General features: G+C 43.2%; 1 protein-coding gene across 1 annotated transcript in view; it reads left to right on the forward strand.

Annotated features, from left to right (window-relative positions):
* The window catches only part of RBM28 (RNA binding motif protein 28), a 1154212-nt gene that overhangs the window by 1022756 nt on the left and 107614 nt on the right, over positions 1–23842 (forward strand). Inside the window, exon 18 of the mRNA XM_044088621.1 lies at positions 18982–19078. Coding sequence (XP_043944556.1) covers positions 18982–19078 — 97 coding nt within the window. The remainder of the gene's footprint in view (positions 1–18981; positions 19079–23842) is intronic.

The raw sequence follows: 23842 nt of genomic DNA on the forward strand, positions 1-23842 counted from the left end.
TCTACCCATCTGTGATTACTGCAGCTGTATGCACGATGAACATAGTACAGATGTTCTTCGTCTCACATTGCTGCAGTCATAACCTGTGGGTAGTCCGCTGTCCTCGGTCGGCCCGAATACCAAAGAGCTAGGCTGGCGTCGGTCATTGTCGCCTAGAGCTGACGTCAGTACGCAGTAGTACTTAAGCGCATGACCGACGCCATATCCTCAGTCTTTCTTGCCGCGTGGTCCGAAGCAGAAGCAGCGTTTGCAAGTGCCGTTCGGCGTTCTGAAATTTTCATTTATCGAGTTTCAGACCAAGACCAAGTTGGCTAAGTACCCGTTGGGGAAATTTTGTCTTTTCTTGCCTCAGTTATCCGGATGTCAGAAAAGTTAATAATTGTATTTCTTGTGGGAAACAGATACCTCATAGGGATTATCATTCTTTCTGTATTCCTTGCTTGGGGCCTGAGCACGACGTGGTCAGGTGTAAACGCTGTGCTAGATTTAATAAGCGCACCATTAAACGAAGATTAGACTGTGCCAGGCTTGTTTTGGTAAACGGTGTAACTATAACATGCCGCCGGATCCTCCGACACCGCTACCGCTAAAAGCGTGGATAAATCTTTAAGTTCTAAACCGGATGAGTCGTCCGTTGCGGACGCCGTTCTCTGAGCCTCGGTTGAATCTGTGGATCCTGCCGAGGGTTCGCTGAATCCCAGGGGAACCTTTACTTTACAGGAGTTGGCCTCTCAGGAGTTAGGCTAGGCTGAGGGTGCTTCTCAGGTGTCTGTAGTTCCAGCTTTACAAAAGGTTATTAGGCCTTCTACTTCAGTGGCTAAAGGCCATGCTAAGGCCAAACCTTGTCTTGTTGGCCCTGGTCATAGCTCTAGCTCTCCAGCCCCTGTTCCTAAAAGCATATGTTGAAAATGGCAGAGGACTTGATTTCTTTGATCAGGGGTTCTATGCCCCCCCCCCCCAGAGAAGAGGCCTAGGGTGGAGGCAGATTTAGAGGGAATGGATCATTCCTCTGACTACTCTGAATCCTCAGCTGAAGAAATTCAGGATTTCCCTTCCTATTCGGATTCGGATGCAGAGGACTCCTGTCCGTCTGCTTCTCCTCCAGAGGATTTTTCTTTTTCTGAGACTTTACATTCCATGAGGGAACATTTCAAGTGGGAAGGTCAAGATTTTTCAGATTCTCGGAAAACGCTTAGGGAATTTTTGTTTCTGCCACAACATAGGCCCTTGGCTATTCCTCCTGTCTTAGATGTTGTTCAGGATGTTTTTTCCTGAATCTTCCCTTAATCCTGATTCTTTGCCTCCGGCCCCTGTTAAGCCAGACAGGTATTACAGAGTTCCAGAAGCACATAAGTATTTGTACAAGAGTCCTAGAGCTGATCCGGAAACTATTATTCAAGGTCCAAAGGGTGTTAGGGTTTCTGTGGCTAAGAATCCAGTTCCTTTGGATAAGGATTCTAGAGCGTTAGATAGGTGGGGGAAAAAAGTGTACACCTCCTCTACGTTAGCTATGAGGGCTTTGAATTGCCAATTTCATATGCTGAAGTATCAGACTTTTTTGTTAGGCCAATTGAAATCTAAGGTGGATGCTTTATCTGAGGGTATAGAGTGTAAGGAGCTCCAGGAGTTGGTTCATGCATCAGATCAAATTGGCAAACATTCTTTGCAGTGTGGTTTTGATGCTCTTCAGGCTTCATCCAGGGTGGCTGCTACAGGTTCAGTTATTCGTAGACATGCCTGGCTTAAGGATCAAAATTTGTCAGAGCATGTTAAGGCTCGGATTTTGGATGCTCCTCTTCAATCTGAAGTACTTTTGGCCCTCCTGTGGAATCAGTTTTGAAAAAATGGAAGATAAGGCTAAGTCTATGCAGACGGTCAAGGATTTTATGCAGGTGCAGCCCCGTAAGTTTAGTAGGAATTGGCCTGCTAGAGGATGGTCTTATCCTTCTTGGATTATCAGTCTAAGGGCAGGTCTAGACGTGGTAGAGGCAGGGCTCACGCTCAGGGTTCTTTCAGACCTAGGACTTGGAGCTCTCCTGCACAGTCTTCTGGTGAGGGTAGGGGTCAGCCCTTTCGTAAGCAGACCCAATGACCTGTATCTTCCGCTGCCAGACCCTTCTTTACTGGCAGCTCCTCTAGGAGGAAAGTTGGGACTTTTCAAACAAAACTGGAATTTGGTCACCCAGGACCAATGGGTGTTGGATATAATAAATCAAGGCTACAAGTTTTATTTTCACACTTTTCCTCCTTTCAAAGGCATGCCGGATGTGCCTCCTCAGCAAAGGCTGGAGGCTCAGGAGCAAATTTCTGCTTTTGCAGATGGAGGCAATTCAGGTGGTCCCTCCGTCAGAAGTAGGCCTAGGATTTTATTCCCGTCTATTCCTAGTGCCAAAGAAAGGAAACACTTGGAGGCCAATTCTGGATTTGTCCATTCTCAATACCTACCTAGACATTCCAAAGTTCAAGATGTTAACATTACAACAACTTCTGCCTATGCTAGGCAAAGGTCACTGGATGGTAACCCTGGATCTCAAAGAGGCCTATCTTCACATCCCTATCAGGCCCAGTTGCAGGAGGTTCCTGAGATTTCGGGCTGGTACTTCACATTATCAGTTCTCTGCATTGCCCTTTGGTTTATCTACTGCGCCCAGGGTATTCACAAAAGTTCTGGCTCCTGTGATTGCTTTCTTCAGACAGAGAGGAATACAAATTTACCCTTATCTGGACGATTGCCTGATTCTTGCTCAAAACAAAGACATATTACTACAACATCTCCAATATGTAATGGCAGTTTTAAGGTGCCTAGGGTATTCTGTGAACGAAATAAAGTCCAGTCTAGTACCCTCTCAGGACATGTGCTTTCTGGGTGTGAGACTGAATACAGCTTCTCAGATGGCATTTCTGACCCCGGACAAACAAAGAACTCTTCATCTTTACTTCCAGCAGTTATCAGTAATGTCCTGGCTGACTGCAAGGACAGTCCTTCAAGCCTTGGGGTTCATGGCATCTTGCATTCTAGTACTTCCCAATGCCAAACTGCATATGAGGAAGCTACAATGGTATCTCAAAAGTGTGCGGTTTGGACACTGTCATTCGGATTATACCTTGCATCCAGAAGGAATTCTTGTGGTGGGCTCAGGAATGTCACCTAAACAAGGAACTCTCTGTGACCCGACCAGAGGCGAGTCAGATCCTAACGACGGATGCCTCGGACTTGGCTTGGGGAGCACACTTCAATGGGAAATGGATACAAGACATGTGGCCTCCCAAACTACTACATTTGCATATCAACATGAAGGAGATGTTAGCAGTTCAATTTGCTTTGATGGCCTTCAAGGACCTGCTTCAGCCGGGACAGGTGTTGATTCAAACAGACAACACAACAGTCATGTGGTACATCAACAAGCAGGGGGGAACCCATTCCTACCCTCTTTGCAGGCAAGCAATGATTTTGTGGGAAACTGCTCTGAGTTTTAGAATCAATCTTCAAGCACGGTTTCTGCCAGGAGCTTATTGAGCAGGCAAATTGTGGATCCCCACGAGTGGAAACTGGATCCTCAGGTTTTCAAACAATTGACTGTGGCTTGGGGAACTCCAGACATAGATCTGTTCGCTTCTCCACTGAATTTTCAACTTCCAAAATTTTGCACAAAGATGTTCCACCCAGATGCTTGGAAAGTGGATGCTCTATCTTTCAGTTGGAACAACCTTCACGTTTATGCTTTTCCTCCTCTACCTCTTCTCCCCAAGGTACTCTTGAAAGTCAGGCAGGACAAGCCTTGCATGATTCTAATAGCACCAGATTGGCCACGTCAGCATTGGTATCCTCTGCTGAGGAGTTTAATCCAGGAGCCTCCTTGGCTTCTGCCACAGGTTCCTCATTTGTTGTCCCAGTCAAACAATCATTTTCTCAATGTTCAGGTGCAGTCCCTCCATCTAACAGCCTGGCGTATTCTGTGATGGAGCCGGTAGGGTCTCAGCTTCCTCAACAGGTTTTGAATGTCATTTTGGAAGCCAGGCCTAGCACTAGAAAAGTTTATGCTGATAAATGGAAGAGATTTTTTCTTTGGAGCACTGCAAAGGGTTTTGATGTTTCAGTGCCTAATTTGAGTTTTGCACTACAGTATCTTACTGAATTACTGCACAAGGGTTTGTCATTCTCTTCTGTGAAGGTTCATGCTGCAGCCATTTCTGCTCACTATGATTGTGACCCTCCTTTATTTTCTCATCCTTTGTTCAAACAATTTCTTAGAGGGCAAAGAATATAAGACCCCAATAGAGCTCCTACACCTTCCTGGGATCTCAATTTTGTTTTGGAGAAACTTACTTTACCTCCTTTTGAAACTGCAGCTACGTCTGAACTGAAGTTTTTGTCTTGGAAGACTGCTTTTTTGTTGGCCATTACTTCTGCTAGGAGGGTATCTGAATTGCAGGCACTCATGGCAATTGAACCCTTTTTGATATTTCATAAGGATAGAGTTTCTTTGCGAACTAACCCTACTTTTATGCCTAAAGTGGTTTCTAATGTGGCCTTGAACCAGTCTATTCATTTGCCTACTTTTTATGCTGATCCCCAAAATAAAGGGGAAAAAGTCTTGCATTCTTTGGATATACACAGGCAGTTGCGTTACTATTTGAGTAGAACTACGGAGTTCAGACAGACTCAACAGTTATTTGTTTCTTTTGCTTTGAGTTCACAAGGGAAAGCTGTTTCAAAGCAGACTATTTCAAAGTGGATTGGTCATTGTATTGCTTTTTGTTATTCTTATCATGGGAAGGATGTTCCTGCTGGGATCAGACCTCATTCTACTAGGGCTACTGCCACTTCTACTGCTTTTCTAAGGGGTGTAGCTACTAAGGATATTTTGGAGGCAGCTACTTGGAGTTCAGTACACACTTTTACTAAACATTACCATCTCCCTCTTTATTCCAAGTCCAGGGCTGGGTTTGCCACTGCAGTTTTACAGGGCATGTTAGCAGCTCCTAATGCATTGTAGTTTGCCAGCCTCCCTTTTCCTTTGCTTTGGGATTCTACCCACAGGTTATGACTGCAGCAATGTGAGATGAAGAACATAGTACAGTTTTGTACCTACCATAAATGTAGATGTTCGAGGATCCACATTGCTGCAGTCCAATTATCCCTCCCTCCTTCCCCTCTATAGTTGTGGTTGCTGGGTTTCTTTTTAGAATACTCTTTATTTCTACACTGGTGGTTGTTGGGCTTTTACTACTTTAGTTCTGGCCTTCATTTTTAGGCCTTCTGACATCTGGGGCAAGAAAGACTGAGGATATGGCATCGGTCATGCGCTTAAGTACTACTGCGTACTGACGTCAGCTCTAGGCGACAATGACCGACGCCAGCCTAGCTCTTTGGTATTCGGGCCGACCGAGGACAGCGGACTACCCACAGGTTATGACTGCAGCAATGTGGATCCTCGAACATCTACATTTATGGTAGGTACAAAACTGTACTTTTTGTACCTACCATAAATGTAGATGTTCGAGTGCTAATACAGCTGCAGTACAGTTTTCCCTCCTTCCTTCCCCTCTTGGTAAAGGCCTAGGGCCTAACCCCTCTTCATACAACCTGATTGGGTTATCCTTCTATGGTATATTTGCTTGCAACTACTGATTTTTGATTATATTGCATTGCATCTATATAAATATAATTTATGTATTGCCTTCCTTCTGGGGGCACCTGACATCTGGGGCAAGAAAGACTGAGGAAAATGGCGTCGGCTGTGTCTTATATACCCCTGCCTCACTGACGTCAGGAAAGAAAGCGACAACAACCGACGCCGGACCTAGACTTTGGAATTCGGCCGACCGAGGACCCGCCTGACGGCAGAAAACCCATCTGTGATTACTACAGCTGTATTAGCACTCGAACATCTACATTTATGGTAGGTACAAAACTGTACTTTTCTAGATGCTGTACTGTGCTGTTGGCCAGTTTTTCTAGTTGCACTGTGCCACTGATCCTCTGAAAAGACCAGTAGTATGGGCAGCTTGTTTTTCTAGCTGTACTGACCAGTTAGCTTTCTAAATAGACTAGTAGCACAGTGCAGCTAAAAAGATGGACTAATAGCACCGGTAGTAAGATACCCACTCTACTATTGCTCCATTATTATTATTTTTTTTTAAAGCTGCGCTGTGCCATAGGTCCTGTGAGTAGACTACTTTGCACCGTGTAATTAGAAAAATGATAGCACAGGCAGCTAGAAGCCCACTTTTCTGTTTGTTCATATTTCTAGCTTCACAGTGCTATTGGTTGTCTGAACAGACCAATAACACTGTGCAGCTGGGAAAAATGGACCAGTAGCACAGATAGCTAGATAATACTGTACTTTTGGTTCATTTTTTTCTGAACACATCAATACCATAGGGTGGCCACGATGGTACAGTGGTTAGCATTGTTGCCTCACAGCAAGAGTTTCTCTGGTTTGATTCTTGGCTGAGGTGCCTTCTGTGGAGTCTGCATGCCCTCTGTGCGGTTACGTGGGTTTCCTTCGGATGCTTTGGTTTCCTCCCACACTCGAAAGACATGCAGCAGGTGAATTGGACACTCTAAATTGGTCGTAGGTGAGTGTGTGTGCATGAGTAAGTAGTATGAATGAACTACCACAGCAGGCTAGCCACCTAACATTGTAAACCTTGGCTCCAGATGATTGTTACTGCAGAAGTGACACCCTGACCCCATGTGCAAAATGGGAAAAAGGGGTTGATGATGGATGGATGTATCAATACCATAGTGCAGCTTAAAAAATGGGCCACTGTAACACACAGCTTGAAGCCCACTGTGCGATTAGCCTATTTTTCTAGATGCACTATGCTGTTGATGTGTTAAACAGTCCAATAGCACAGACCGCTAGAAGCCCCTTTTGCTAATAGTCCATTTTTCTAGCTGCAGTATGTTATTGGTCTATAATGCAAAATGCACAGTGTATCTTGAAACAAATGGCGAATTCTGTTGGCTCCATTTTGTCTTTGACAAGCTCCTGTCTCATTGGCTATACTATTGAGCCAAAGAAAGACCACTAATCAGAGCTGTCAGAGGGTAAGTCAGAGCAGGGGAACACAGATGAAAATTAATAGCAAAATTGGAATTCTCCCCCAAATGTTGATCAGTTGGGAAGTATGTGGCCAGTGGGCTTACTCAAACAAGCAATGTATAAAATAACATGAAGTAAATAATGCTAGCAAGTAAAAAGCCTATATTCTGAAAAGTTGCAGGGCTGTAGTGCAAATGTGTGAAATTCTTAAATATTGCATTTGTTTTATGGTATTGTATATTCATTATTCAGTTTTAAACTGGTCAGATCAAGATGGGTTCAAAATTCAATTCAAATGTCAAGTCAATCTACATCTGTTTACAAAACGGGGAAAAAAAGCTGGCCATATGGTGCCCATGCATAATACTTGCGTTTTTCATACATGGGAACGGCATTGGTCACCCCACTTACCTGGACTGCTTAGCCATTAGTGCTGCTCTGTACTCCCCCCTGCCTGAACATGCTATTCCAGAGTGCCAGAGTTACCTTTTAATTGCGTTTCCTGCGCGGAAATGGCCTTGGCTTCTGCCTGTTACCTGAAGCGCTCAGATCCTAGCGCTTTAGCCGCCCTGCACATACAAACTGTAAGTTTTGTATTGAATTCCATCTTCAGGGTAACATTAACTAGTCCTGTCCCCGCCACTTTTTAGCAACATAGAAACTGAAAGGAATGGTATTCGATTCATTAATAACTTCATTATTAAGTAAAAATGCTTCTTGTTACCTTGATTTAATATCTGCAGTTGTCACTCTGTTTAACTCATTAATATCTGCAGTTTTTACTCTGTATACGGTATAAGGGTAGCATTTCAATCTCCCTTGCTGCCATACTTTTATCGCTTCTGATGTAATTTATATTTAATTGATAAGTTGATACTGATGCTATACTTTGACTTGATAATAAGTGTTTGATTTACTGATTTAATTGATAAGCTACAGTGTTTCAATCTGACCTGGATGCAGTATGTACTTTCAAATGATGTAGTCCTTTTATAATCCGGTACTGTTTATCTTGTTTTAAGCTGTTTAAGATAAGTTTTAGTCTAGCATAGTCCTACCTGCTTACTGAGAGATAGATAGCCTGTATCTTTAGCAATTTGTGTAAATAATTACTGTGTAGTTGGTTATATGCTCTTAATTGTTTAACATCCTACTAAAAACAGCGTTTATATTTTTTCTTTTCTACCCTATCTGTAGTTTCTCTTCCCATCCTAAAGTACCTGGCTCTCCAGCCTCCATATCCTGCAACTGGATATAACATTCTCCTGGCCCAGCCACCAAGGAAACACTAAAACCTACTGTTTCCTCGCATTGCCTCTCATCCCTCAGCTCTATTTGAAAATAAAACAGGAAAGCAAGAAAGTATGTTTCTTTACTACACCAGGCTGTAATGTTTATATTTACAAGCATTTAATTCTTGGTAGCTCTAAGCTCGCTCCCCAGCCAGGACAGCCAGCAGTGATACCCCTTACTACCCTATAGCTAGCAAATCTCTCCCCTGTAATACTATAACCCTCCCTTTAACTGCTTGCCCCTATCACCTCTATTCCAGACCGGTCTTCTCCCTCTCCAACTCACCTTCTATTACATAGTTTCTGCCCACTAGGTGATACTTTTACCTAGTTCTACCTTTCTCAAACCTATCCTATGAATTCATTGCCCAACCACCTCACAGCTCCAGGCCTTAGAAGTGGTTGTCAATTATTGTCCAGTCTTTGATACTTCTAGATGTTCTTCGTTCCCCATTGCTGCAGTCCTTACTATTGGGTAGTCCGCTGTCCCAGTCGGCCCGAATACCAGAGTATATGGCTGACGTCGGTCAGGGCGCATTAGACTGACGTCAGTACGTCAGGGTACTAATGCGCATGACCGACGTCATCTCCTCAGTCTTTTTTGCCGCATGGTCCGATGCAGAAGCAGTTTTGCGAGTGCAGGTTGGCGTTCTGAAATATTTCCGAAACCGGAGTTTCAGACCGAATCAGAGTTGGCTAAGTACCCTGGGAACATTTTCGTTTTTCTTGCCTCAGTATTTAACCGGATGTCAGAAAAAGTGAATAACTGTATTTCTTGTGGGAAACAGATACCTCATAGGGATTACCATACCTTGTGTATACCTTGTTTAGGGCCTGAGCACGACGTTGTTGGTGCCGCTCTTGTGCTAGGTTTAACAAACGCACTATTAAGAGGAGGTTAGACTGTGCCAGGTTAGTGTTTGGAAAGCGTTGCAATTATAAAATGCCGTCGGATACTCCGACGCCCGCTTCGTCTAAGAAGCGTAAGGACAAAACAGTGAAGCCTAGGGTTGATGAACCGGCAGTCCCGGACGTCGGTTCTTTAGAAGGCTCAGTGGAGCCAGAGGTTTTGCCAGGAGTTTCTATGGAGTCTCAGGCAGAAACTTTACTGTTACAGGATGTGCCTTCTCAGGAGGTAGGCCAGGCTGAGGGGGCTTCTCAGGTAACTGTTCTTCCATCTCTTCCCAAGGTAGTTAGGGCCTCTCCTTCTGTTGCCAAAACTTCTTTGAGAGGTCGGCCAAGTTCTTTTTCAGTGGGGGCTTCTCCTAGCATTTCGGGTTCTGTACCTAAGAAACATATGCTTAAAATGGCAGAAGATTTGATTACTATGATTAGAGGTTCTATGCCCTCCTGATAAGAGGCCTAGGGTGGAACCGAGTTTGATAGTTTTGAACAGTGTTCAGAGGCTTCTGAGTCTTCTGTGGAAGATTTGCAGGAGTATCCTGCTTATTCTGATTCTGATGTGGATGATTCCACTCCTACAGCTTCTCCTCCTGAGGATTTCTCATTTTCAGAGACTCTGCATTCCATGAGGGAGCACTTTAAATGGGAAGGCCAGGATTACTCTGATTCCAGGAAAAGGCTTAGGAATTCTTGTTTTTGCCCCAGCATAGGCCCTTAGCTATACCTCCTGTGTTGAATGTGGTGGAGGATGTTTTTGCAGAGGCTTCCCTGAACCCTGATTCTTTGCCTCCTGCTCCTGTTAAACCTGATAGGTACTATAGGGTGCCCGAAGCTCATAAGTATTTGTTTAAGAGTCCTAGGGCGGACCCAGAAACTGTTTCTCAGGGGCCTAAAGGTGTTAAGGCCTCTGTGGTTAAAAATCCTGTTCCCACTGATAAAGAGGCCAGGGCTTTGGATAGGTGGGGAAAGAAAGTGTATACTTCTTCCACTCTAGCCATGAGAGCGTTGAATTGTCAGTTTCACATGCTAAAATATCAAAATTATCTCCTTTCACAATTGAAATCTAAGGTGGATGCTTTGGCGGAAGGGATTGAGTGTAAAGAGTTGCTGGATTTGGTTCATGTGTCTGAACAAGTGGGTAAGCATTCTTTGCAATGTGGTTTTGATGCTGTACAGGCCTCCTCGAGGGTGGCTGCCACTAGTTCTGTTCTTCGCAGGCATGCCTGGTTGAGGGATCAGAATTTAGCTGAACATGTTAAAACAAGGATTTTGGATGCTCCTTTACAGTCTGATGTGTTGTTTGGTTCGCCTGTGGAAGCAGTTTTAAAGAAAATGGAGGACAAAGCTAAGTCTATGCAAACTGTTAAAGATTTTTGCAGGTGCAGCCACCAAGTTTAGTAGAAATTGGCCTGCTAAGGGGTGGACTTTTCCTGCTTATGATTCCCAGTCTAGGGGTAGGTCTAGACGTGGTAGGGGCAGAGCTCAAGGTTCTTTTAGGCCTAGGACAGGGAGTTCACCTGCTCAGACTTCTGGTGAGGGCAGGGGTCAGTCCTTTCGTAAACAGACCCAATGACCTGCCTTTCAGCTGCCAGTAGGTTCTCGTCTGGCAGCTCCTTTGGGAGGAAGACTGTCTCTTTTCAAAGAAAATTGGGATCTAATTACTCAAGACAGATGGGTGTTGGATATCATTCACCACGGTTACAGGTTTTATTTCCATACAATGCCCCCTTTCAAAGGCATGCCAGGCGTTCCTCCTCCACAAAGAAAAGAGGCTCACAAGCAGATTTCTCAGTTACTCCAGATGGGGCCATTCAGCCAGTCCCTGTATCAGAAAGGGGCCTAGGATTTTATTCTCGCCTGTTCCTAGTACCAAAGAAAGGGAACACGTGGAGACCAATTTTGGATTTATCTCTTCTCAACACTTATCTGGACATTCCCAAGTTCAAGATGTTGACGTTACAACAGCTTTTACCTCTGCTGGGCAAGGATCACTGGATGGTAACTTTAGATCTCAAGGAAGCTTACCTTCATGTGCCTATAAGGCTAAGTTGCAGGAAGTATCTGCGTTTCGAGCTGGAAATTCTCATTATCAGTTCTCTGCATTGCCCTTTGGCTTATCTACTGCCCAGAGTATTCACAAAGGTTCTGGCTCCAGTGATAGCTTACTTCAGGCTACAAGGAATTCAAATCTATCCTTACTTGGACGACTGCCTGATTCTGGCTCAAGAAAAGGAAGACCTCTTACAGCATCTGGAATATGTTATAGCAGTGCTAAGATGCCTAGGGTATTCTGTGAACGAAATAAAGTCCAGTCTAGTACCCTCTCAAGACATGTGCTTTCTGGGTGTGAGACTGAATACAGCAGCCCAGATGGCCTTTTTAACCCCGGACAAACAAAAGAGTCTATCACTTTACTTCCATCAACTATCTCATCAGTCCGTGCTGACTGCAAGGACAGTCCTTCAAGCATTAGGGTTCATGGCATCTTGTATTCTGGTGCTTCCCAATGCCAAACTGCATATGAGGAAGCTACAATGGTATCTCAAAATGTATGGACACAGCACTGCCAGGATTTGGACACTGTCATTCAAATAATACCTTGCCTTCAAAAAGAATTTTGTGGTGGGCTCAGGAATGTCACCTAAACAAGGGACTCTCTGTGACCCGGCCAGAGGCGAGTCAGATTTTAACGACAGATGCCTCGGACATTGCTTGGGAGCTCATCTAAATGGAAAGTGGATACAAGACAAGTGGCCTGCCAGACTACAGCATCTACATATCAACATGAAGGAGATGTTAGCAGTCCAGTTTGCATTAATGGCTTTCAAGGAGTTACTTCTTCCAGGGCAGGTGTTGATTCTAACAGACAACACAACTGTCATGTGGTACATCAACAAGCAAGGGGAACACATTCTTATCCTCTATGCAGGCAAGCAATGATTTTATGGGAGATTGCGCTAAGCTTGCAACTGACTCTTCAGGCAAGGTTTCTGCCGAGCACAGAACTCCTTAGCAGATGTGTTAAGCAGACAAATCATGGATCCCCACGAGTGGAAACTGGATCTTCATGTATTTCAGAAATTGACAGTGTCATGGGGAACTCCAGACATAGATCTGTTCGCTTCTCCACTAAACCACCAGCTGCCAAAGTATTGCACAAAGGGGTTTCATCACACAGCTTGAAAGTGGATGCTCTGTCTTTCAGTTGGAAAACCTTCATGTGTATGCCTTTCCACCTCTGCCTCTTCTTCCAAAGGTACTATTAAAGGTCAGACAAGACAGGCCAAGGATGATTTTGATAGCTCCAGATTGGCCTCGGCAACACTGGTACCCACTACTACGGAGTCTGGTAAAGAAGCCTCCATGGCCTTTACCTCTGATTCCTCATCTGTTATCTCAGAAGGATGGTCATCTGCTCAGTGTCAAGCTTCACTCTCTTCATCTCACAGCCTGGCATATTCTGTGTTGAAACACAGCAGGTCTCAACTTCCTCAACAGGTTTTAAATGTGATTATGGAAGCTAGAAGACCTAGTACAAGGAAAGTGTACGCAGAAAAATGGAAGAGATTTTTATTTTGGAGTTCAGCAAAGAATTTGGAGGTTTCTGAGCCTAATTTGAGTGTGGCTCTTCAATATCTTACTGAGTTATTGGACAAAGGTTTGTCCTTCTCTTCCATTAAGATTCATGCTGCAGCAATTTCAGCTCACTATGATTGTGACCCACCATTGTTTTCGCATCCTTTGTTCAAGCAGTTTCTTAGAGGGGCAAAGAATATGAGACCCCCACGTAGAGCTCCTACTCCTGCTTGGGACCTCAATTTTGTGTTGGAAAAACTTACTCTACAACCTTTTGAGCCTGCGGCTACTGCTGAATTGAAATACTTGTCATGGAAGACTGCTTTTCTGTTGGCTATTACTTCTGCAAGAAGGGTGTCTGAGTTGCAGGCCCTTATGGCAGTAGAGCCCTTTTTGATTTTCCATAAGGATAGGGTATCATTACGTACTAATCCTTCCTTTATGCCTAAGGTGGTTTCCAGTGTGGCTTTAAACCAAACTATTCATTTGCCTACTTTTATGCAGACCCCAAAATAAAGGGGAAAAGATTTTGCACACTTTAGATGTACACAGGCAATTGCGTTATTATTTAAGCAGGACTAAGGATTTTAGGCAGTCTCAGCAGTTGTTTGTTTCTTTTGCTTTGAGTTCAGGGCAAGCCTGTATCAAAACAAACTATTTCTAGGTGGATTGGCTTTTGCATTGCATTTTGTTATTCCCATCATGGCAAGGAGATTCCAGCTGGGATTAGGCCTCACTCCACTAGGGCTACTGCCACTTCAACAGCATTTCTAAGGGGTGGCAACTAAGGATATTTTGGAAGCAGCTACTTGGAGTTCAGTGCATACTTTCTCTAAGCATTATCACCTTCCTATCTACTCTAAGTCTAGGGCTGGTTTTGCCACAGCTGTTTTGCAAGGCATGTTGTCAGCTCCTGCTTCTTTATGATTTGCCAGCCTCCCTTACCTCTGCTTTGGGATTCTACCCAATAGTAAGGACTGCAGCAATGGGGAACGAAGAACATAGTACAGTTTTGTACCTACCATAAATGTAGATGTTCGAGGATCCCCATTGCTGCAGTCCAATTACCCTCCCTCCTTCCCTCTGGTTTTAGGGGTGGTTGTGTAGGTGAGGTTACATGCTGATATTTTTGTATATATTCTTGTATATATTGTATATATTTTTGGTGCAGGTATTTTGGGCCTTGTCTTTTTAGGGTCTTCTGACATCTGGGGCAAGAAAAGACTGAGGAGATGACGTCGGTCATGCGCATTAGTACCCTGACGTACTGACGTCAGTCTAATGCGCCCTGACCGACGTCAGCCATATACTCTGGTATTCGGGCCGACTGGGACAGCGGACTACCCAATAGTAAGGACTGCAGCAATGGGGATCCTCGAACATCTACATTTATGGTAGGTACAAAACTGTACTTTTTAGTACCCTCCTATCCCCCTATTACCCCCCACCACTTTCAATAAACTCTTTACCCACTCACAACTTTACTAACCTTGCATACTCTGCATTTCACTGATTGTTTTTCTGGCTGCATCTTCCTTCTCTTGTTTCTTCCAGCTCCGTTCGCCCTGTGGGCTCACTCTGCTCCCCTACCCTACCCCCAAATCCCACCCACCCCCAGTGCATCTACTCTTATACTCTACTAACCACTCCTACTTCCTCCCTACCAGTTACACCCCTCCCCCTCATCACATTCTTCTTCCTACTCCCTCCCCCTATAATCCATCTCCTCACACCTCCCTTCAAATTTAACAGCATAATACTACTTTATGAAAGCCTCAACATGCTTACAAAACTTGTATCATACACAATCCAACTACTACTACTTCTGAACCTTACTTACATCCACTACCTCACCCATCCCAACTCCATAAATCACACACCATTTCAACACACAACCAGCTCACTCCCCTCAATTCACTTACACTCATTTGTCTCAATCTCCCCTGCACTGTATCCCATTAACATCCATCTATTTTTCCACTATAAACTAAGCTCTACTTATAAACTCTTCAGCCCCTCTCCTTCCTCCTACATTCACACAAACCTAACAAAATACAACACACATACAAGGCAATCAAAATACCTAATTAGCATAATCCAACACTTAACCATACATCTATCTGGAGATATACACCCTAACCCAGGCCCAAACACAACTTCCTCTACATCTAAATCCATCCTATTAGCTGCTCTAAATGCCCAAAGTATAGCTAACAAAATCCCCAACCTCCATGCCTGGCTTCTCCACAATATACCTGACATCTTAGCTATTTCTGAAACCTGGTTAAAACCTCATATAAAAGATGTTGAAATAGTTCCACCAAACTACTCTATCATAAGAAAAGACGGGGCTCACAAAAAGGGTGGTGGGGTAGCTATACTCTACTCATCCACCCTATCCATTACTCCCTATAACAAACCCATTCCTCAATTCTCCAATGCAGAATTAGTACTAGCCCTATTTCAGTTAAATAATCACAAACACATCTGCATAGCCTCACTTTACATCCCCCCTGGAGACAATACCTCAGTACTTGAGGATATTCTATCCTGGCTGTCAACCAATATCAGCAATGAAACCATTATCATGGGAGACACAAATATTAATTGGTCTTCCATTCACTCCCCTACTCACCCCCTAAACATCAACCTATACAAGTACTCTCAACTCATCAACCTCACTACCAGACCCTCTAAAGACTTCTCCAGTGGCAGTATCCTAGACTGGATCTTAGTCTCTCACCCCCACTACTACTCTGATAGTGGAACTCTTCCTGATTCCCCTCAGTGACCACCTCCCCATATTTACCAGATGCCTTCGATCTCCATTACAAGTAACTCATAAGTACATCACCACTCGCTACCTAACACAATTCAACCCAATTTCCTTCTCAGAAACCCTAAAATCAATTAATTGGAACTCGCTAAAAACTCTACCGCTAGATAATGCAGTTGTACACTTCAGTACAACCTTCCTAAACGTGCTAGATAGTTTTGCCCCCATAAAAACCAAAAGAATAAGAAACAATACCGCTCCCTGGCTAACAAGAAATACACTCACTGCAATGCGACTCAGAAACAAAACCTGGACACGTTACCAAAGAAACAAAACTTCCACCACCCTAAATTAATTCAAAACACTTCGCAATACCGTTAAAAAGCTTATCACAGTAGATAGACAGAATTACTTCTCACTACTCCAAAACAATCACAAAACCAACCCTCAAAAATTTTGGAAAGGCATCACTACCCTCCTAAAACCTGGCTCCACTGATAACCCTAGCCCAGACCCTAATGCACTAGATATAGATCTGGCTACCCAATTCAATACTTTCTTCACAGACTCTATCACCAAACTAACCTCATCCTTCTCCAATCATCCCTCACCTCCTACTTCTACATCCCCCCACTTATCACCCCCTTCATCCCCAGTCTCTCAACTCCCACCATTCTCCCTAAAACCCATTCCTACTTCTACCATAAGAAAACTCCTGCAAAGGCTTAAACCATGCACCAATGCCCCCGATAACATTTCCTCATCCTTCCTCACCATAGCAGCTGAAGCCATTGCCTTCCCCATCAGCATCCTTATCAATCGCTCTATCCAAGAAGGTCTTGTACCGACACTCTGGAAAAAGGCTTTCATCATTCCCCTACACAAAGGAGGCAATAATTACAATATTACTAACTTTCGTCCTATCTCCATCCTCTCTCCCATATCAAAACTCCTAGAGAAATGTATCCATCTTCAACTTCTTCCCTATCTCTTAGATAATAACTTGCTAACTTCCACACAACATGGATTCAGACCCAGTCACAGCACCATGACTGCACTCCTATCCTTCCTGGAAACCATTAATAAAGCCAGAGATTCTGGTTCTACTGTATCTACTCTCTTTCTTGACCTCTCTAAGGCCTTTGACACTATCTCTCACAACCTTCTCCTAACTAAACTATCTAAACTAAACCTATCCCCTTCCTCTCTCAAATGGTTCACCAGCTATCTCTCTAACGGGCAACAAGTTGTCAAGTGGAAAAACGCCACCTCCTCTTTCCTTAACACACCCACTGGTGTCCCCCAAGGATCCATTTTGAGTCCTCTCCTCTTCAATATATTCATTAATGATTTCTTCCACTCAATTCCTCATGCTAAACTTATTCAATATGCAGATGACTCTACAATTATCTGTGCAGCCACATCCATCCCTGCTCTCCTAAAACTAACTCAAGACGCCTTCTCTACTACAGAACAGTGGATGAAGGACAATCATCTAGCACTAAATGCATCAAAAACCAAACTTATGGTATTTACCCCCTCAATAACCAACACCATTGATAGAAAACTATTCTCCATCACTAACCAGAATAACACACCTCTTGAACTAGTATCTGAAACGAAACTACTAGGAGTCCAAATAGATAATCAGCTTAAATTCAATAGCCACCTACAACTAAACATAAAAAAACCCACCAAAAACTGGCATGCTCTACCGACACAATCGATTCCTCACTACATCTACTAAACTCACTCTTGCTACTACATTTCTCATCCCTTCCCTTCTTTATGATGGTGCCCCTCTCCTAACAAACCTACAATCATCTCTCAAAACTAAACTGTCCACCTGTTATAATAAAATTGCCAAATTTGCCACTAGTAACAAATCATCTACCCATCACTGTACATCTCTTCACAAACTCAACTGGCTAGAGCTTCCCAACTATCTCTCCTATATTCAGCTCACATTTGCTCACAAACTCATTTTTCATCCATCTCTCTGTCCCTCTCTCAGCTCTACCTTTAAAATGCACCTGCCACAAAGAATTCTAAGATCTAATAACCAAAACCTAATTGAGCTGTATAAACCCCTTCACTCTCCAGGAAAAAAACCTCCTGTCCTTTGTCCTGGCACGACTATGGAACTCCCTTCCTCCCTCCATCCGTATCACCACCTACCTCCCTGCTTTTAAAAAATCACTGCACTCACATCTAACATCATCTTGGGAATGCTCCTGCTCCCATCCCTCATAGCCTATTCTCCACTTACTACCTTCAACTTATTCATATATTACCAGACACCAAATAATTAAGTCAACTGTAGTTCTCTAACCCTACTATTCCTCTGAAGAAACTATATATATATATACTACCACAATGCTTTATTTTTCTAAAAAATTTTAACTAAACTCTTTCTTTGCTCCTACTTAAATCTGGGTTGTTCTACAAAATAAAACCTAAAAATTACTTTGTAACAGCTTAATCTTTATTTAGTTTGCAACCCACAAATGACTGACATTGTAAACTGCTGCAATCTTTTGTTACCACTGCTTTAAAGCTTTGTGTTTAACCTACTAATAATTTGAAATTGTAAGCTGCTGTAATAATTTTTGTAACCTTTGTTTTGGAGCTTTTCTCCCCAGGACTCCATTGAAAACGGGTTCTTATTGGCCCAATGGACTGTCCTGGTTAACCAACTGCAAATAAATAAATAAATAAATAAATTTCAAATAACAGACAGCAACCTAGAAGTTTGAAGTCCACCTGGAACATGGGTTATCACCAGTATGCCTGCATGTCTGTTCGGGGGGGGGGGGGGGGGCAAGGAAATGTCACAATTCTTGCAGCTCCTAGAAGAAGCTACAGTTAATGTTTAGAAGAGAAGGCAGGTTTGAACTCTATGCTTCATCACTTTTCAGAATGGTGCACATCTGATAACTGAAACATGGTATGTAGAAGTTTTTATGAAAAGTGGGGGACGTTCAGTAGGCATGAAAAAAATGCAACAAAGTTCCAATAGATGGAGAGATATCTCTTGGTGGAACAAAAGTGAGAGATGGCAGTTTGCAAAGAGCCAAGCAGAAAGAGGAAGGTAGCCAGTGATGCAGAAATAGGTGGTTCTATAAAAACTGGGAGAGAGAATTTTGTAGAAAAAAGCAGTAGATTGCAATGTGTGACTTTATAATTTAATTTTGTCCTTTTATGCTACAGATGATTTCAGGATGGGCCATTGTTATGCAGCTTTGGAAGGTTTCTTGTTTTGAATTTTACTAAAGTTTGTCTTCAGAAGCTGTGTTTGATGGCATGATCAGGTTCAGAAGTCTTGCCAGTTAAAAGATGTGATAATGGTCTCTCTTTCATTTTTCCAATTTCTTTGTTATAGGAAGCGTGATGTTAAAGTGAAGCATTTACCAGTACAGAAGCCTAAATTTCAATCTGTTCATAACAAACCAAGAAAGCAGAAACCACCACCCAAGCAGGTATGGTGAGAACTTGTTGCCACTTTGTATCCTAAGCACAGTGCCTAGTAGAACTATGAAGTTAGCACGCAAGTCAAGCCAAGTCTTAGGCAAATAACTGCACAAAATTTATTTATGGTTTCTGAGGATCACTTAACCTTGGATTTGTAGTCTTTTTTTCAGGACTGTAGTCAGGCACACTGCAATTATCTCAGTACGTTTTTAACATTTCAGAACCAGAATGTCTTACAGAAATCAAAAGGTGTCTTTAACCGATCAAGTAAGTAACTGACACATCCATCTTGTAATAAACCTGATTTGGTGGAGAGGGTATGATTACTTAATTGAAAACTGATAGATTGCCGGCTGAAACTTCTGAAAATCATGTAGAGCTTCTGCATTGCATGCTAGGTAGGTTGCTATGAAACAGTATAAGGCTGTGATTATAGCATGTACATTTCTTCCCGCACTATCTTTTATACTTGCAGTTTGATCAGTTGGTAGAGTAAGTACTGGCACATCTTTAAATTTTTTCAGAGCATTTAATTTACTGGGACTGTTTTAGATTCAGCAGCAGCTTTGTCTGTTTTGTTATAAGAGGACAAAGTCTCGGGCATTTCTTGTTGGCTTCCATGCCTTGAAGTGAGAATATGGTGTTTTATTGGTTTTGTTTTGGGTGGGGGGGGTATGTATATGGCAGATCTTGCACATTAAGATGCCACTTAGACTTTGTCAATGATATGCCCTGCACAAGGCAAAAAAAAGATGTCATCCAAGATATTTTGTTCTCTTTAATATCACAGATATCAGGGTTCGTGGTTCTCATTTACTTTCTTGGAAACAGCCCTCCAGTGTACCCCAAAACCACCTCATTGTTTCATCATAGATGTTTGCAATTAATGTTATTTTTAGGGGCATCTCCACTTCTGACTCGCATGTCTTCTGCTGCTTGCTTTAGGTTAGCATTTCAAAAATGCTGAGGCCAGCCTTCCTGTGGAGCCCAACCAAGTCTGAAGATATTCTTCACTTGGTACTGTTTCACAATTTTCCCTATCCTCCACTGAGCATCCAGCCTCACTCTCTCCCTGGTTGCTATATTGATCCTTATGTTTCCCTTTTGCCTCCAGGAGCAAAGGTCGGGCTGTGACGATAATGCTGCAGATGGACAGGGCTTTCTTCTTAAGGCCCTATCCACCATAATGTCATCATCATCAACCCCTTTTTTCCAGTTTCTCTACATGGGGTTGGGGTGTCGTGTTACTTGTCCGCTATCTCTCCCTGTTTAGCACCATTCTCCCACCTTCAGTACTCATGCCTGACTGTTGCTAGTCTTTTCTGACACAGTTTGTCCACCTCTCTGCTGGATGCCCTCATTTCCCGTTGCTATCTTCCTGTCTTTTCCAAATCATCTTCACCAGATTGTCTTCTGCTTTCCTGCACATGTCCCCGAACCACCATAATCTGTTCTTTTTGACCTTCAGTGCAGTTTGGAGGTACTTTGGCTTCTGCTGTTACTTCCTCATTTCTTTGTCTGTTCCACAGTGTGCATCCTTCCACCCATCTCAGACACTACATCTCCTCTGGCTTCCACAAGTACTGTGCCTTTACTGCCCAGGTTTCTGTAGCATGCAGTACAAGTGATCACAATGCAGATATGTACATCTTTCACCTTACTTTTCAGCTTCTTTGGTATTTATCTATCATACACTACTGGTAACTGTCTGTGCCAGTTGGCTGCAGCCCCTCTGATTCTATCTTTGACCTCCTTATTCAGTCTTCCCTTCTCCTCAACCACCCCTCCCAGGTACTTGAAACTGTTTATTCCAGTATTTACTATCCTATCTCAATTTTCAGCTTTTTCTGATTCCCCCCATTTGCTGCCATTACAACTGTCTTATCTGTATTCAATTTCATCCTATGTGCCTTCAGTTTTGCATTCCATTCCCCTACCCTTTGCTGAAGTCCGTGCTCAGAGTCTGCTGTAATGCCACATCGTCTGCATTTAGCAACTTTGTTGATCTGTCCCGTCCAACCTGTTTGCTAATGTAGTCCATCACTGGTTTGAACTGCAGTGGACTCAGAGCTGAACCCTAATGCACACCTAGTCCCACTGAGCACCCCTGAGTGAGACCAAACACTGTTTGCATATGAGTGATGGGGTCCTGGTTCATAGTTTGCACTAATTCTACCAATGTTTCTGGGATTTTGAACCACCACAAGACTTACTAGAATCATCTTTCTTGGGACCTTATAATATGCTTTCTCCAAGTCTAAGAATGCTCAGTTAGAGACTGTCATTTCTAGTTTCATTTCAAGTATCTGTCAAACTGCAAACATTGGGTCAGTTGTGCTGCATCCTGATCTGAATCCGAATTGCTCATTTCCCATCTTACTTTCTGCAATCAAACACATGCAGTCACCCTCTCTCAGTCGTAACTGATGGGATTTCCTGCTGTGGAGTCTCTTGGCTGGCCTGACTACCAGAGAATTTTCTCCTCCTCCTGAAGCTTGCAGATGCCAGGTTCAAAAAGAAAGTCTACACCTCTGCCACCCTGATCAGGAAATTGCCAGTTTCATGTGGTGATTTTTAGATCAGATGAAACAAAAACTGGTGTGGATTGAAAATAAGACCCTCTCCAAGAAACTGATAGACTTATCCAATTCTTGCTCTAAAGTAGCTAAGCTCTCCTTGCACTATGGCTGTGGTGCTCTGGAAGCTTCCAGCAGGGCAGCAGCTACAGCAACCATCATTGGAAGATATGCCTGGCTAAGGGAATAGTCCCTCCCTGAACATTTTGAAATCCAGTCTCTTGGATGCTCCTTTGGACAGAGATTTCCTTTCTGGCCCCAAGATGGAACCTGTGCTTAAGAAGATGGAAGATGAAGCCAAGCCCATGCAAATGGTCAAGGACATTCTACAGACTGAACCACCTTGCCTTGAGCTGCAGTTATCCTACTAAACACTGATCCTTTCCAGTCTCCAAGTGTAAGCCTAGACATAGGAGACCTCGAAGGGAAAGGAGTGAAAGGCAGCACCATCAGCCGAGACAGTGGCAAGCAGATTCAGATAGGCCTGTGGGAGTCCGCCAGCAGAGGCCCAGCAGGGAGCAACCACAACTCTTCCATCGCACTCCCTTTCCCCCACCCCTCCTTCCCTATACTGTCTCAGACAATGAAAACGGCTGTCCTTCTGAAACAATTCGTCTGTTATTACCACAGATCAGTGGATACTGAAGATCATTCAAAGAGGTTACAAACTCCAGTTCAAATGGCCTCTTATTTGAGCAAGTTTCCCAGATATTCCACCAAACCAGCAAATAAAAGCCTTAAAGCAAATACAGCTTCTGTGCACACAAGGTTCTGTGGAACCAGTATCATTTTACCCAAGGCTTTTACTAGTTCCAAGAAAAGAGGGTACCTGAAAGCCAGTGCTGGACCTGTCAAGCCTCAACAGATTCTTCCAGGTACCAAAATTCAAAGTGCTTCAAAAACTGCTGCCCATGGTATCACCCAACGCTTTCATGGTAACCCTAGACCTAAAGGATGCATCCACACCCCCATAGAAAAATCTTGCAGGAAGTTCTTGCACTTTAGAGCAGGTGCGAGACATTATTGGTTCTGTTCTCTTCTCTCTGGCTTGTCTACTGCATCCAGGGTTTTCACAAAATGCCTAGGCCCATTGTTAGCCTTCTGCAGGTCAAAGGGTATTCAAATTTACCCCTTCTTAGATGACTGCCTCATTCAGGCAACAGATCTAGAAAAACTAAAAGCAGATCTGCTTTACACCCAAGAGGTCCTTGCTTCATTCGCATTCACCATCAGAGGCATAAAAGTCTCAGACCAACCACACAAATAGGAGTGTGTTTTTGAGGCTTGCTGTATTCCTCCCTTCCGAAAGCCTTCCTCCAGACAAGGTTACCTTTCTAGCCCTGCACTTCCAAAAGCTCCATCTCAGGAACTACCAAACAGCCACAGAGCTTGTTAGAGCCTTGGGTTACATAACATCTTGCATCCTCATTATCCCCCTGGCCAGACTACATGTAAGGAAGCTGCAGTGGTACCTCAGAAATGCATGGTGCCAGCACACTCAAACCCTGAACTTCAGGGTAAAGCTTCTCCCATCTCAGGAAAGAGTTTGCCTGGTGAGCACAAGCATACTTCCTCAACCTGGGCCTTCGTTTCAGGTTCATCCCTAAAGACCAATCTCTGACCACGGATGCCTCGGGCATAGCCCAGGAGGCCCACTAAAACAACTTAAATTCTCAGGGCATATGGAACTCTCTGGTCAGGAATAAACACATCAACCTAAAAGAACTGAAGGCAGTCTAAAAAGGCCTGATTGTCTTCAAAGACCAACGAAAACCAGGAATATATATAACCAAAAATGGAATGCCCAGGCTGACAACACCACAAAAGACCAAAAATTGCCGTTTCTTTCACTAGTTCAATATAAACTTTAAATTTAGTTTAATTTATTTGGCTCTTTTGTCTCTCTACTGGAGACTTTTCAGAATAAAAACACATCAAACTAACATAGGTTAAATTGCCACAAAAATACAGAATTGATTGGGTGAACAATTAGACAATTAATCAAGCAATAAAGCATTTAAAGAACCACTCCATTACAACAATAAATATGTTAAAAAGAATAAATGTGTTAAAAAAATCAAGTTATATAAAAAGTTTAAAACACACCAGGATTAAATAGAGATGAAATAATAAAATCACAATACAAAAATAAAATCCCAGTATAAAACCATATAGAAACCTTTTAATATTAATCCT

Source organism: Protopterus annectens, chromosome 11.part0 (assembly GCF_019279795.1).
Source record: "Protopterus annectens isolate FY-2018-M chromosome 11.part0, PAN1.0, whole genome shotgun sequence".
Classification (NCBI taxonomy): domain Eukaryota; kingdom Metazoa; phylum Chordata; order Ceratodontiformes; family Protopteridae; genus Protopterus; species Protopterus annectens.